Below are 16,428 nucleotides of genomic sequence, written 5' to 3' on the forward strand. Positions count from 1 at the left end.
TGGGTGGACACATTAGACTGGTTTTAACCTGTGTTCTAACAATTCCACTTAAACGGTTGAGATTGTGCACCGTGACAAATGGTATCAGTTTTGCTTTGAGAATGTCGCTATAGGGATGATTTGTTGTAATTCACCTCCAAACCTACAAGTGTCGCCAGTGTACAATACGCGCTTGTTTAGAGCCACATTAGAACTCATTCGAAACATTTTACACATTAGTGCTTTCAGCAGTGTTTAAGTGTTTCCACCATTGTTTAAAACTAGTTTGTACCATATGTTTCTGCTGTATCTGGGACTGCTACGACTTAAGTTTTAAAAATGATAGTTAGTCGCAGGCTTCGTCGGTGACGTGTGATTAAGTCCAGTGATGGATCTGAAAGCTCTAATGCAGCGTTTCGACGGACGGTCCCGGTTGTTGGTTCACGCTCTGCATTTAGGAGTAACCGGGGCGAATAATGCGCAGACAGTTTTCAATAAACAGCGCAGATGTGATCCAGATTTCACACTTACTCCGTTTTTAGAGACTTTGTGCCAGCAGGAAGCGTGTGTGCGCGAGGACGCGCTCGTTCTGTAAGTAACGTTAGACTGTCAAAAACTGTCTGCTCGAATTGTTATGCTGTCATAAATATTTTAAGAACAAAAAACAACGTGGTTTTCCACTTTCTGTAAATAAATGCCTATCAAAATGTTCACTTATATTAAAAAAAAGTGCACATATACATACATTTGCACTTGTCAACAAAAGAGTTGATAGTTGTTTTCGTTTGTTTTACAGGAAACCTTTGGTGTGCTTGTTTTCTAAAGGCTTTCAGCGAAATCTGCTGTGCTTTCTGCATCTGATTCACCCCGGACTTCCTAAAGACAGTGTTCTCCATCTGCTTCACTGTCTGACTCGGGATGATAGGGAAAATCAGTGGGCTTGTACCTTAATCAAGCAGCTCCATAGAGATATTGAGGGCACTAGGAAAGGGACCCTCCTCACCTCAAACTGTATGGAGACACTAGCTAGTCTCTGTGCGAGATTCAGGAATGCTAATGCTAAGGGAAGATGGGCCTCTTGTCTTGAGGGGCTTAAAACAAAGGGTGAAGAGACCGACGTGTCCGTTTTATATCAGAAAAAAAGGAAAAGTGACAACATGGATCATGATGGAGATGCCCAGGAAGATCATCAAAGTAAAAGGGTAAAGGTGGATTTCTCTCCAAGTAAAGAAGAGAGGTTGACTGAAGAGGAGGAACATAAAATGAGAACAACACAGCAGAACCAGAGTGCTGCCTCTGTATCACAGGCTCATTCTGATCTGTTGGGGTCTTCGAAAAACCTGCCAGACAACATGAAGGTAAAGTGGAATCCAGTGCAGTTAAACTGATTGTTCTTTTAAAGTACATTAAAATACACTATTAAAAGTTAGGTCATTATTAAAGTCTCGGTAACGCTTTATAATAAGGTCTCCTCATGAACTAACAATGAGCAAAATGTTGTTACAGCATTTATTAGTTAGTAATCTGCTCATGCATAAACCTTTGGAAAGTTGTTGTTCTTCAGGATAAAAAAAAAATTATGGATTCATGTTGGATGAATTTTTAACATTTTGCATTCTATTTTTTAGGCTGCCATTCCTGTGATTAAAGAATTACTGGATCCAGAGTCTGTGGTAAGAAATGTTTGTTTTATGCAAATGTAACTGCTATAAATCCTCCCATTTATATCATTTCTTTTTTTTTTCTTCACAGTGGGATGAGAGCTCTCTGTCCGCTCTGAAAGTATTTCATGAATGCGACCCCAATGAGGTTTGTGGTGTTTTTAGTTGAAAAAGAAATGCTTTCTGGATTAGTTACTCCATAAATGTTTCCATCAGTATAAATGAGTTGTATCTGATCACAGGTGGAGGTATTGTGTTCACTGCTGTGTTTGTCTGAAGCATCTGAACAGAGTTTACCTCAGTTCTGTAGCTGCCTGTTGGAGCTTTCTCCAGACCTCAGTCACAGCACGGCTTCTGCTGTGATCACACACCTGCTGCTCGACAAGGTCAGTGCCTTCGTTTGTCATAGGTAAAAGATCTTACAATGATTATCACTTTCATCATAGTACTGAGACTATGGCAGGTGAGTAATATATACACATAAATATGCTTGTGATATCAGAAAATATATAAACTATATGTGTGTGTGCACCGTTTGGGATTGGTAAAAAAAAAATTTTTAACGAATAAATGAAAATTAATACTTTTAGTCAGCAAGGATGCAATAAATTGATCATAAGTGACTTTTACATTGTTACAAATGATTTTGATGCATTAAAAAAATCTTACCCCCGAAGCTTTGGTTGTTTTGTTTACTTTTATGGTTCGTACAGAAATATAATAATAATAATATAATATGTATGTTTTATGATTGAAATAAATATATAGATTTTCATATTGATACTTTAATATCATTTCTAGAATAAAAGCTCAGTTGCACTTATATATATGTATTTCTCTTTCTCAGATTGTGTCCCTTGCAGAAGCTGCCTCTCGTTGTTTGGTAACAGTCGTAACGTCTCTTTGCACTCGTTACCCCAGACCGACCTGCCAGGCGCTGATAGAGCCAATTTTACGGAAGGGACAAATTGGTATGAGTATTTTTTTGTTTTGTTTTTACCTGCATATCAAAGTTTGCATGCATTTTGTTTGTATTTATCATCTTTATATTTAATTTTTGTATGTTCTCTTTAGGAAGTGCCCAGGCAGAGTTACTCTGTAGACTGGTAGTGGACTGCCTTGAGCCACATCACAGACTTCTTGTATTTCGGTCAGTCTGAATCTTACAGTTTAACTGTCAGAAAGAAATTGCTGGAATATACCATGTTTGAGAAACTTAACAGGTTGACAGAGTTTTACTAACCATAGAAATTTGCATTCAAATCTTAGGACAATACATGGAGTGTCCTGGGATGAGGGTGTGTTATCAGTCATCCATGCATTGCTGGATTCAAAGGTACTTCAAACTTATATTTTCAATCTTAAAGGATGGTTTAGTCCTATGTTAATGGTTTCTGTTGTAATGCTCACAGCTTGATCTGAGTGTAGAGGATTTCTCTCTCTTCGCCGACCAGCTTTGCAAACAGTCTCTACATTTTAGCAAATCTATGAAGTTTGCCAAGATGTTGCTGAGTGTCTTGACCAAATATCAGTCACATGTAAGTATAACTATGTAAATAACTACATTTTTGAAAAACACCTGACCATAGCCTTCAACCACAATAAAAAAATGTTTTAAGTATAATTTGATGGTCCTCAGCATCATTAATACTAAGAAAACTAATTATTCTCCATACACAAATTACTGAGGCATAGTAACTAATAAACATCACAACACTAAATATCTACATGTCAAAATGTTTAAAAGGCAAGTGTAAAACTGCTAATTAAAATTTTTTTTTTTTTTTTTTTTCATTTCAGGTGAATCCTTCATGCCACCACACACTTTCCAGTTGCCTGTCTTTCAATGAAACCTTCCTCAAGAAATCCTTGCAGGCTGCATTAAAACGGATTCCTCTTTGAAACATATTATTCCCATTTTAAATGACACTTGAGTTTCTGTTGATCTGATTGTATTATTTTGTAAATGTAATTAAAAACGTATACATACTGTATAGCTGTATAGGGATACAAATATAAATTTGCAATGGATTAACATTTCAAATTGATAATATTTAATTATCAAATTATTTATTAAACTTCATATTTTCAATTAAATCTGAATTTGTATTATTTAAATGCTTTGTGCTGGAGACATTTGAATTAATAAAGAAACATTTTTGTGATATATATATACAGTAAGTCAACATTTGAAGTGGATCAAAACCTTTCATCTAAGTTATACATGAATTTTGAACAATACCCGTTCTTGTCTAACTTTTTTGATCCACTTCAAATGTTGATTACTGTAAATATATACATATATAATATATGAAAATATAAAAATAGATTTGTTTCCATCATACTAATTTTAGTACATTTATTGTTATTGTAAATGGTGAACAAACTCATTTGACACATTACAAAATAATAGTTTGAGAAATGTGAAGTTTTCTCTAATGGTTACGTTTTGTGGCCACAACAATCATGGCGGCTCCGGAAGTCCGTTCTTCACATCCTGGCGCATATATTCAGCGCAACTTCCCTTCAACCTTCCTTTTCCGAGCTCCGTGTGAAAGGAGAGACATCACGGCAAAATGAGGCACGTTAGAAATATTCATGTTCATTTATATATTACGTGTTTAATTCCCTATTCATTTATATTTCACTGTTTAATGGGTACATGAGCAAATATATCATCAAGCAATGTCAGTCATGCATTGACTGATGTTTTTTTGACAACCTCGAACAGCCTCCGAGAGCTGCCACGCTGTTTAGCGGGCCATCTGCAATGCAATCCGGTTTAATCTGAGGATTATTTAACTTCATCTGAAATTATAATAATATAGACAGCTGTTATTCATTGGTAACATAATTTATATTGAAATATTGAAGTGTTAAAACACTGTTTGGAGGCATGTTAATGATATATTCACCGGTCAATCATCTTACGGAGTCATCGCGACATTTATGTGCTCGAGACACTCAGGAGTAAACTCTAGTCATGCAATTAATCATATTTTTGTATTTTTTAACAGCAAGGTCTCAAGAGACACTTTGTACGAGGCTGTTCGGGAGGTCCAGTCTGGTTCCCGTCGTAAGAGGAGAAAGTAAGACAATTTTGTTATTCTCAGTAACTGACTTATATATAAGGTTGTATTGCAAGTCATATTAGCATTATACCTTAACAATTATCGATTATTTATTTGTCATATGTACCTTTTTTATTATTATTTTTAAAGTGTTTTAATGGTGAACGGTGTGTTTCAATACTTAACTTGTGGAGGAATTGAGATTATTGCTAGTGTCCTATTACGGTTTAATAGACAAGTACTAGTGAAGCTTGAACACAAAATGTATAGCTCTTGGTATAGTTCCAGGTAACTAAGTATGTACTAGTACCTCTGACTTATTGGTAGCAGCAACAATTGGAATTCCTTCATGTTGGAATTATCAAGTTTATCTGAACTTTTTATCCAGTAGTAATGTCACTTGCCACTATTAGGATAGTAATTTGTTTCAAAGCAACTAGTCATTAGTACTTCTGAAAGTTAACTTCTAGTGAACAGATGTTGGATTACACTCTAGTTTAGATTATAATTAAGTAGTTAAATGGAATAATTAACCAGTTGCCATAATGTGTAAAAAAATAAGCCTCTGCTTAAATAACAGCTGTGTTTTAGTTAACACCACTTTATGTGACCGTTACTTGCCTATGGGATATTTATAGTGACTTTTATATTTAAGGTTTCTTGAGACTGTGGAACTGCAGATCAGCTTGAAGAACTACGATCCCCAGAAGGACAAGCGTTTCTCAGGCACCGTCAGGTTCGGACCTTTACTGTATCACCCAGCCTTCTCACTGCTTGCCCTTTGATTTGCCTCAATAAATCTCTGGATGTCTTGACGTGGATTAGTTATCCACTTGATTAAATTGCATGAACAGGCAAGTTTAAGGCAGGCATTTGAGAACAGCCTCGGGTAGTCTGTCTGAACCACCCATTCTTGGGGTTGGTGAAGCAGGCGGACCCCTACCCTGGGTCTTAAAACATGAGGGGAGGCTATAGGTGACTGTTTTCATGCAGTCATACCTAAGCCGACCATTTTGTTAAATGCCTGTGCAATCAACATCTGATGCCAGCTCAGGTGGTATGGGTAAGACTCTTCTGATCTACATCACATGGGTCGAAAGTGGTCTGATATGCTTCTGTTTGTCAGACAGTCTAATCCGTCGCTCCTCTTAGGTTGAAGACCACCCCCCGCCCCAAGTTCTCCGTGTGTGTCCTTGGTGACCAGCAGCATTGTGATGAAGCCAAAGCCGCCGAGTTCCCACACATGGACATCGAGGCTCTTAAAAAGCTCAACAAGAACAAGAAAATGGTCAAGAAACTGGGTGAGTTTCCTCTGGAGATTCGTGGTCAACACAACATTAGCTATGAATTAGAAGACATGCATGTGCTCAAGTGCTATAGCTCATTCTGTATTGAGTCTACATATTGATCTTGTGGTTCTCCTTTTAGCCAAAAAATATGATGCCTTCCTGGCCTCTGAGTCTCTGATCAAGCAGATTCCTCGTATCCTGGGACCTGGCCTCAACAAGGCAGGAAAGTTTCCTTCTCTGCTCACCCATAACGAGAACCTGATCACCAAGGTGGATGAAGTAAAATCCACTATCAAATTCCAGATGAAGAAGGTATGTTTATATTCATGAAATCGCATCACTTTTTCACTCCAGCATGCACTAGCGTTCAAAAGTTTGGGCTGCCTTTTTTTATTAGCTTTTTACCACATTGATCAACTGATAGTTAAGACCTTTGTTAAAAAATATTTAGCTGTTCTTTAGAACTTTCTATTCTCCAAAGAATCTTGTGGGTAAAAGGGCAGTTTCCATGAAGCAGCACAACCGTTTTCAACATTGATAAGAAAAGTCCCTTGAGCACCAAATCAGCACATTAGAATGATTTCTGATGGATCATGTGACACTGAAGACTAGGGTAATGATGCTGAAAATTTAACATTGCCATCACAGGGAATACATTACCTTTTAACATGTTCAAATATAATAGGGATGCACCGATATGAAAATTGTCCGATACTGATAATTTACATTTGAAAGCCGCTAACCGATGTATTGGCAGCTAAATCTAAATTAAAATTGATATCCACCTTATTCCTGACGACCTTACTGCGTTTTAAATTATGGGTGGCACTTCCGGTTTGGGGAACTTCCATTCAAAAAGGCTGAAACGAATGATTTCAAATCATAAGGTTGCCCTACAAATAAAGCTGATGTCAATTTTCCTTCATGATTTTCAGACATCATGAGAGTAGCGTTATACTTGGTATTTTAACCCTTTCGCACGTACGATCACACCGGTGTGATCAGTCTAGGCTGGTCCCTGGAGCGTACGATCACACCGGTGTGATTAGAACGGTCAGCGCATCACGTGATCAACTGCTAAATTCAAATTTGCTTTCGCGCGTTGGCTGGCGCTGAGCCAGAGACAGACGCACTCAGAGCTGTCATACATCACAACTTTTCAGTGTTTTCAACCACATAATGTTTATTTTAGGTTTCAGACATATAAGTACTAAAAAAACAATACATTTAGAGTTTGTAAAATACACACTGATGTCAAAGGAAGAGGCAATAATAATCCTTTCCATTATAATTTTTATTCATATCAGATACACATTGTGTAAGTAACTTTAAAGTTTACTCTATTCTTCTCCCAGTTCACCAGCCACTTACTTTTATGTATTTCGGGAGTCGTGGATGAATTCACGTGTTGTAAACAATCCAACAGATCCGATTCTCTGAACTGCATCTGCGGCACAAACTAAGATGGCGACGCCCATCGCGCATACAGCTCAACTAACGCGATCGTTATAAAGGTGTTTAAACAACAAAACACTTCCACTTGCATATATTTGACAATCGGAATATCAGATATTGCATGCCATATCTAACAAATTTGTGAATATTTTGAATAAAAAAGGAAAAATGACATAAAAGCAGATCATCATTCATTCAGCTCTGTTGTTGCTGCGGTGTGTCACGTGACAAGCAATGACGCGTCACCATGGACACCATAAAGTGACACATTCTAAATAGCGGTCGCCTTGAAAAACTCACGCTGGGGGGTCAGCCAGAATATTTTAAACTTACGTGTGAAAGGGTTAACGTGATGTTATAACAAGAATAACTATGGCAAGAGCTGTTTTCAGTCGCTGCTTTTTTTTTCCTCATGATGACTTTCTTTTTTCCCTTTGCAATCTGCTGTAAAAGTATTTTTTTTAAAAAAGGACAACATACACTGCACATTTGTGGACTGTTCTCCCCTAATTTAGACCTTATTGTAAAGTGTTACCAAAAAATGTATTGCCTAAAATACAATTGAAATAAATTGCCTAAATAATGCGTGTTAATGTTAATTAACTCATGTTAATCTTCAGTACCTATAGAGTAGTATTGCATCCTTCATATCTCCAAAAAGTATTTAGTTTTATTATATTTATAAAAGAAAGATAGGCTGGACCGAGTCTTTCCAGAAAAAAAACGAGCGGCTGGAGGTGTACCGTGTCAGCGGAGCTAAAGCTGTGCTTACGCGCCGATAGCTAACACAGACATTTGAAGCAGTTTTACTCACCGCCTGCGGTTCCAACGCATGACCGTGAACCTTTATTGTTGGGACTGCTCCATCCTTAAGCATTAGACGATCTGCAAATCCGGCGTCGAACTGGGCCTTGTTTATAAAACGATCATCGTCGAAATGCAGGGAACAAACAAAAACACTTGCACAACTCCCTTGATGCTCTGGAAAAACAAACTCCATCCACTAGTCCCTTAACGCTGGGTTCTTTGAGAATCTGTGCAGGGTTGTCTTGCACTGGCAACCAAAAACCCACTTCTTTGGTGACACTGACTTCCCTAATGCCTGGTTCAGATTACACGATTTTTTTGTCTGTTACGATAGTCACTGTGTCAGATTACACGATACAAAGAGCCGTAGTTAACTAACAAGCTGAGCCATATCGCATTAATATCGCGGACGTATCGCCTGTGATAATTAATGCGATATGGCTCAGCTTGTCAGTTAACTACGGCTCTTTGTAGTGAATGCCGCTCCATCTGAAAGCAGGTGATGGCGATTTACTACTAATCAAGGAACCGGCTTTACTGACGAGATGCGCCTAACAATGTCATGAGATATATCGCCCAACCCTATCACATACACGCACTCTCTCACACACGCTCTCTCACTCACACACTCACTCGCGAACACACTCACTCACTCACTCACTCGCGCGCCATTGTCGTGGAGGAGTGTTAAATTGAAACATTCTAGTGTCTTTGTCGTGATATCGTGAATTGAACGTAGGTTGTCGCCCACTATGACACACTATACGAGATGAAACGATCAAATCTTGCATCCCGACGCCCGTTGTCGTTTGCGAATCCCCACGACATTCTACGTCAAACGGATCGTGCCAAAATCGGGCTAAAATCGTGTAATCTGAACCAGGCGTAAAGCCGAGCACAGCGCTTTGATGGGCGTACTGCTTTCGCTCTCTCGCTCTGGTCTACAAGTGTGCGCGCGCCCTTCCGGGAGAAGTGCCCTAAGGACCCGTTTAAGGAAATTCCGCCCCATCTGACGTCACACAGGCCCATACTCGAATAAAACTTTCCGAAACTTGTGACAAACCGGAAGGAGTATTTTTGCTACAGAAATACTCCCATCAAATGTACAACTTTATTTTTGAAACTTTGTCCATGTTTAGCATGGGAATCCAACTCTTTAACAGTGTGAAAAACTCAGTATGCATGAAATAGCATTTCACCTAGGGGTGTGCATTGGCACTGCCCTCACGATTCGATTCGATTACGATTCACCAGGTAACGATTCGATTCAATTCGATTCTACGATGCATTGCGATGCATCAAAATTCTACTGCACACAAGGCAAAATTTTCATCAGTCATGAGGCAATCCAAGCAGTCAGATATTGAACAACAGATTTTATTGGCTGCTATGTGTGTATTATCACTCTCCTGTATCTTTGACATAAATGTCATTAAATAAAATAAAATTGATTGGATATGGCATTTTCAAACCTGAAAAAGAAAGCATAAATCGCTGCTTTCAGTGCTTTGAATGAGAAATGTTTCTCTTCTCTCTGCTTGAGAACCATTTGAAATTAAATTTCAACTTTATTGTCCAACTCAAGGCCAGAAAATAAACAGTGTAGGGTGTAACGGTTCACAAAATTCATGGTTCGGTTCAATATGATACACTTGTGTCACGGTTCGGTACGTTTTCGATACAGCAAAAAGAAAGAAATGCCAGAGAAATTTCCTTTATTTTTTTTTTATTCTTTTTTTATTAGAACTAACATCATAAAGTATGACATTTTTTTTCTTTGAGCAATGATGGAGCTATAATTGACTCTTCTTAGGAGCATATAAAACAAAACATCTCCTTGGAAAAAATTAAATGTAATTTTTTGTGCTTATAAACAAATGTTTATTTTAGTTCAGATTAACATTTGAGGGCAGCAATGTTATTCATAATGTCGAAATAAATCCGACATAATGTTACTTGAAAGCATTATAGCCTGGATATAGTTCATTCATGTTTATTCCTGGTTTCCACGTCAGCGCTGTTTGATCCGTTAATAACGGAGAAATGTGAATGTTTCTCACTAGATCTCGCAGCGATGTTATTACTTTAGTGGCGAGTTCAAATGCTTTCTTTACTGGATCTCTGTGTAGTATAAGATCGGCTCGCGCTGCGTTGGTCCAAACTGATAAACAGTCCGTCACGAGTAGCTCAGTTTCATTATGAGCGCGCTCGCGACGCGCTTACATTTGAAATAACCGTTCGGTTTGACAATGCGTGCCTTGTACCGAACGGTTTAGTACGAATACGCGTATCGTTACACCCATAGACATAATATACATAGACGCCCTATTGGCCGCTGGATCGTACGTCAACGGCGCCGCCATACTGCGGAGGGCAAATTTCCCATACCTCTCATAACGAAAATTGAGAAAAATGCCTATTTCTTGTGCTGCTTGGGGCTTTACAAATCGCCACACAATTGAAAACAGGTCTCAGGGAATTACCTTTCTCAAGCAAAACTGAAAATTTGTTTCTGGTTGCATTTCATTTACTATTTTTATTTTCAGAGGAGAAAGGCCACGAAATTTAAAAATACTACTGTTATTGTGTCACGAAATGTAGTTTTAAGAGTTTTTCAGTCGACAATGTAGTTGTTTAAAGCTCAAATCTGTGGTTTATTTATAAAGATAGCGCCTTTTTAAAAATGTTATCTGACGGTTTCGGAGTTGTGAGATCCAGCGATCCCCGCGGGCGTTCAGCGCTCATGTACCCCGCCGAGAACAGCCTTGCCTCGGCTATAGTACCTGTCGTACACCGCTTCTGAGTTCTGACGTTCGTCGCTGTCAGTCTAGTGAGAATAATTCGTCTTGTGTGTATCTAACGGGCGATCTTTGGTTTCATTAATCTATAATTTGTTCCTTGGCAGATTGTTTTGGCTGAGGGCAAAGTGAAGTTTCATAACTTAATATATTTAGGCTATTATAACAGTGTAGCCTGCTGTATGTTTGACTGGATCGTTTACTTTATTTCTTGATTTGTATAGCTTCTTATACCTTTTAAAAACTGAAATTTAACAAAAAGAGACAGGGTTGCGTCATTTTATTTTATATAGCCTATGTAATAATATTTTAAAATGTATAAATTTACATTATTTATTATTGTTATTATAATAATATACCACTTACAATTATCAATCTATTATAGTTATGCTGTCAAATTATTTTACTATTCATAGTAACTATTTAACCTATTATTTTTTATTGTCTATATTCTGTAATTGATATTTCATATTCTACTGCTATTATTATAGTATACATAAACTATATGCTATTATCAATATATTATTATTATTATTATTATATTAGTACTTATGATATTATATAATTATACTTTTCATTACTATTTTATTTACTGTATACTGTTTGTTTATTTTATTGACTAAACTATTTACTATTAGCCTACCTCTCACTTTATCTTATATTTACTATTTGCATTGCACTGTAGTTGTACCATATCATATTACCATAAATGATCCATCAGTTATCTTTGTTATTGCTAAAATCGGGTCAATGACAGAATATGCTTTTCCCACAATAAGAAAACTTTATTTAATTTAATGTGAAAATTAAATTATATCTCAGTATGGGGGTGTTCACAATTCTTATCCAAGAATGAAAAGCTAAATACATGACAAGCCAGAGCTTTGGCAATTCCTTATTAAAAAATAAAAATAAAATATAAGTCTATCTATCAAGAGTTTAACTAACTACAGATGGAACTTTTTTTGTACACCACATACAAACCACCGAAATCGGTTGATAAATGTAATTTTTTTTGGTTTTTATACAGAAAAACCGCAGCTCAGCAGTTTACTTGCATTTGATTACAGCGCAGTCTTGCCCTCCACAAAATGGCGGACGCGTTGACGTATCGCAGCAACGTTCCAAAGCGGCCAATAGGGCGTCTATGTATATTATGTCTATGGTTACACCCCTAAAACAGTGACATAATCGATTATGGCACTTTGCCGCATCGATGCTGAATCGTGCATGCCCCGCATTGCGATGCATCCCCGAATCGATTATTGTTGACACCACTAATTTCACCCTTTAAATCAACGAAACGCATATGTGAGATTAGGCATCCTACGCATCCCAATATTTTATGACAAACTTAATATTACGACTTATATCTGCACAAAATGATGTGATGTGGACGCGCTATTTCCACAACAACGTGCTGAAACGGCAACTAAACCCAGGGAATTCACAACGTTTTATTACAAGTGTTCTCAATATAATGTCGTGTATGACAGTCCCAATTATAGATAAATGTTCATTGCTGTTTGAGCTGTGCATATCGGCCTAATTTTCTTATCGGATTGATAATAACATCAAAAATGATTTATCGGCCGATATCAATATGTGGTCTATATCGTGCATCCCTAAAATATAAATTGGTTATTTTAAATTGTGGTAATATTCATAATATTGTTTTTGTATCTTCGATCAAATGAATGCAGCCTTGATGAGCATAAAATACTTTTTTTATTTTATTTTTATTTTTTATTTTTATATTACTGGCCCCAAATTTCTGAACAATAGTGTAAATTACAAGTAATTTGTTTCTTTTAATGGCAAGATACGTTGTACATGCTGATTTGAAAGATTTAAGAACTGAATGTATTCATCCAGTTGGGAAAATTGTGCTTGAGACCATTTGAGAAGTTTCTAACGGTCATCTGTCATGTTCAGGTTCTGTGTCTGGCTGTGGGAGTTGGTCATGTCAGGATGACTGAGGAAGAGCTGGTCTACAACATTCACCTGGCTGTGAACTTCCTGGTGTCTCTGCTGAAGAAGAACTGGCAGAACGTCAGAGCTCTCTACATCAAGAGTACCATGGGAAAGCCACAGCGCCTCTATTAGAGACTTTGTTCCATAATTTTTCCATAAATAAATGTGGAGTTGGTCCAAATCTTGTCTGTTTCTGTCTTTCTTAACGTGTCATTCATGATCTTTAAAATAAATGCTAAATTTGCTCATTTAATCGGTTATATCTGCACCCAGTGCTCTTTTGCTAAACATGCCATCAAAGGATCTTGTCCCAATTAAAAGAATAGTTTAACAAAGGTTTAGCTTTTTTCTTAGACTGATTTAGTGTGAAAAGCTGCATGTAGTTCATAGGAAAAGCTTGATTATTAAAGGCTCCATGCATCCCAAGTATGTTTTGTAGTGATGAATTTGTTAATGGCTTTGTCATGCTAGTGCATGTGGCAGCCATGACATGTCTGAAACAGCCTTATTAGCCTCATCTATCTCTTAATGAGATTATGTAGTGCCTGTTAGGAGTAACAAGAGAAGTGGAGAGCAAGAAATCACAGTAAATGTCATGGTAAGCAAGCGTTTTTTCTTTATTTGCCATACTTTGATTTGTGGTGGTTACCTTAAAACCGCGCAGAAAATCTGTTGTCCAAATCCAATTATTGTGGTCCGAAGTAATTTGTAATGTTAAAGGGCTTTTGTTCATAGAGGAAGAATTTCATAGATCTTTATTTGTAGAAACCTTGGTGTTTACAGTACGTGTTCTCCATGGTGCTGGAGAAATAAGTATACATGTTAGTTGAGCTTCTACATTCCGAATATTTTACAATTTATTTTGTTTTAACATTAATGGTCAGGCCTGTGAAGACCAGCAAGTGCTGACCAACATCCAAACAGAGAACAATGAGAATGACTCTGAGGAAGGTAACACTTCAACAAAATCATTTAGGATACTCACAATACATCTTGCTAATTCTTAAATGGTATATTATCTAAGTGACTTTCTTTTCTTCTGAAGGGTCTAAACATGAGGACCAAAGTTCATTAGAAGAGTTGTCAGTTATTGAGAGGCTGGGTCCTAACAGGTGATTAAAACTAGCTTTAAAGTCCCCCAATCCAAACATTTGATTCTTACTTTGTGGACATAAATTCCTATAATGACTTATTTTTCTCCATCATAGAGTTGATATGACTGAGGAGGAACTGGAGGTCAGTTCATTTTTGATTAAAATTCCCGGTTTCACAGACAGGGCTTAGATTAAGCCAGGATAAGGCCTTAGTTCAATTAGAGCATTTAAGTAACTTTTAATAAACATGCCTTAGAAAAAACGTGCATGATGTGCATCTTGAGACAAAACAATGGCAGTGACATATCTTAAGAAATGTCAGTGCAAGTTGCTTTCAGTTAAGACAGCTCAAACATGCATTTTAGTCCAGGACTAGGTTTAAGCTTTGTCTGTGAAACCTGGGGTATATGCATACGCACGCACACACACACACACACACACACACACACACACACACATATATATATGTAGATTCTCCCTTATATAAATAAATCATTTTTATGGCTGACCATATACAAATTAATGCAGTTTTGAAATAATTTTTTTGAATCAGGGATTCTTTTTTTGTCGGCCGGACACCTTTGACCTAAAATACCGAAAATTGAAGTACCCCCTGCGTTTTTTAGTTAATATTTTAATAATTGAACAACCCATTCACATGCTCACGATTCTCTGATGTCACGAGACATGCAGGTAAAAAAATAAAATGTCATCTTTTTTTTTATTATTATTAATAAAACAAATTTTTTTTATTAATCACCTGTTTTGGAAACCCTACTTAAATATAATTCTAAGTATATTGAATAAATACATTTTCCCCCTAATTTTTTCTTTTTGCTGCGATCACAGGCTGCTTTCTCTCGGCTGTCTCTGGCCTTTCACTGTGACCAGTTCACGCTGTGTCAAAGGCTGGAGACAGAGGAACACGCTCGGGACAATGCTGAGGACAGCATCAAACTGGAAGTGGAAAGAAGCTTGGAAGTAATTGAGGTATGACTACAGTCTGATAATAGATTATTTTATTATTGATTTTTTTTTATTATTGATTCAGCCATATGCCGATTCTTGGAGTGTATTTTTGTCACAGACACTCAAGGGAATGTGTTTAGATATCAAACGGGCCAGGCTCCTTCAGCGTCTTGAGCTGTGTCTTAACATTATCGGGGGCACCATCGGACGAATCTCCAACACAGCAGAGGCTCTTGGGGCAGTGCATCAGGTATTGGTCCATACACCATACTTGATTTTACTCTGGTAGCAAAGCCAGAGAACAATACAGTTGGTCCTACTAAGTTGGTAGTTCAATAAATGTCCTTTTAATATGTTAAATCCCATTCTGTCTCTGCGAGTAGGAGGCTAAAGTGAGCCATGCAGTGGAACTGATGGTGGCTCATGTGGAGAACCTGAAGAGCCGTCACGAGAGGAACAGCGTTGTTTTGGAGGAAATGAAGAAACAGATGGAGAAAAGCAGCAGAGAGCAAAATTTCTGTGAGCAAAGGGGTAGGAGAACACCCATTCGGTTCTCTCATGATGTTAAAGTTGTGATCCATCCACTAGGATTTAAAAGAAATGTTTATGTGTGTTACTGCAGAGGAAATTGACTCTATTGAAAAGCTGGAAAAAGACCCACAGAAGGTATTGATTGCAAACTTGTTCAGTTTTATCCTGATAAAATGTATTTTTTGTTGTTTGTTTTCTGAATGTATGTAGATATTTTAATAATTTGCAGTTCAGATGTGAATTAAATGATTTGTTAGAGTATCATCTGATTGATAATACCTGTCTCTTTCTCTTCTGTCTCCCTCTCAGCCACAGTTACGGCGTAGAATCAGTACAAATGTCATCGTAAAGCAAACCCAGGTCGGTGCACAATGAGTTTCATTCACTCAATTACATTTTAACCACAATAAACATCTGATGTTATCTGATTTACTTCGTTTCTCTTTTATTTGAAGAGACAAAAAGTAAAGGAGTTACAAGCTATATTATCTTCAGTGACCAATAAGATCAGTGACAGAGACAGAGAATCAAACACAAAGAAACCAGACCACACAGAAGACTGCCTTCTAATGGACAGAGGGTAATTTGAATACAGTTTACATTTTAAGTCTGTAGCAACAGAATTTCTCTTCTGTATAGGATGCTGCAGGGATGACGTATTTTTGAGCACAGAAATGAGTTAACATTTTAGCAGAATGTTAACTCAATGGGTTTTTGGTTAAATGCCTGAAATAAGGTCTGTGGATAACATAAGCTTCATTCTACAACATAAAATACATCAGTAAAACCCCACTCACGCT

The 16,428-nt window shown here is 37.3% G+C and overlaps 2 protein-coding genes across 3 annotated transcripts in view; both read left to right on the forward strand.

Moving 5' to 3' along the window:
* rpl10a (ribosomal protein L10a) overlaps window positions 1-13,215 on the forward strand; it is a 52,953-nt gene extending 39,738 nt beyond the window's left edge. The window contains exons 1-6 of one of the 2 annotated variants that reach the window (XM_081349013.1): window positions 4,154-4,225; window positions 4,662-4,729; window positions 5,367-5,447; window positions 5,864-6,012; window positions 6,140-6,312; window positions 12,996-13,215. In XM_081349013.1, coding sequence (XP_081205139.1) covers window positions 4,217-4,225; window positions 4,662-4,729; window positions 5,367-5,447; window positions 5,864-6,012; window positions 6,140-6,312; window positions 12,996-13,166 — 651 coding nt within the window. In that variant the 5' untranslated portion in view covers window positions 4,154-4,216 and the 3' untranslated portion in view covers window positions 13,167-13,215. Of the gene's footprint in view, window positions 1-4,153; window positions 4,226-4,655; window positions 4,730-5,366; window positions 5,448-5,863; window positions 6,013-6,139; window positions 6,313-12,995 lie in introns of those variants that run through there. The other variant, XM_081349014.1, reaches the window with a different exon arrangement.
* Window positions 175-3,808, forward strand: fance (FA complementation group E). Its single transcript, XM_081349366.1, has 10 exons — window positions 175-570; window positions 776-1,337; window positions 1,608-1,652; window positions 1,732-1,788; window positions 1,883-2,026; window positions 2,488-2,611; window positions 2,715-2,790; window positions 2,910-2,976; window positions 3,053-3,178; window positions 3,441-3,808. The coding sequence occupies exons 1-10, from the start codon at window positions 368-370 to the stop codon at window positions 3,540-3,542; spliced, it is 1,506 nt and encodes a 501-aa protein (XP_081205492.1). The 5' UTR covers window positions 175-367; the 3' UTR covers window positions 3,543-3,808.
* Window positions 13,216-16,428: the final 3,213 nt, after the last annotated feature.

This window comes from Scardinius erythrophthalmus (assembly GCF_964197995.2).
Source record: "Scardinius erythrophthalmus genome assembly, chromosome: 20".
Classification (NCBI taxonomy): Eukaryota; Metazoa; Chordata; class Actinopteri; order Cypriniformes; family Leuciscidae; genus Scardinius; species Scardinius erythrophthalmus.

What these genes read in the sequence shown, in the direction of transcription:
- fance (XM_081349366.1), top strand. Translation starts at nt 368, where the DNA reads ATGGATCTGAAAGCTCTAATGCAGCGTTTCGACGGACGGTCCCGGTTG. An exon ending in CACACCTGCTGCTCGACAAG is followed by an intron (nt 2,027 to 2,487) that starts GTCAGTGCCTTC and finishes TCTCTTTCTCAG; the next exon opens with ATTGTGTCCCTTGCAGAAGC. An exon ending in CACAGACTTCTTGTATTTCG is followed by an intron (nt 2,791 to 2,909) that starts GTCAGTCTGAAT and finishes TTCAAATCTTAG; the next exon opens with GACAATACATGGAGTGTCCT.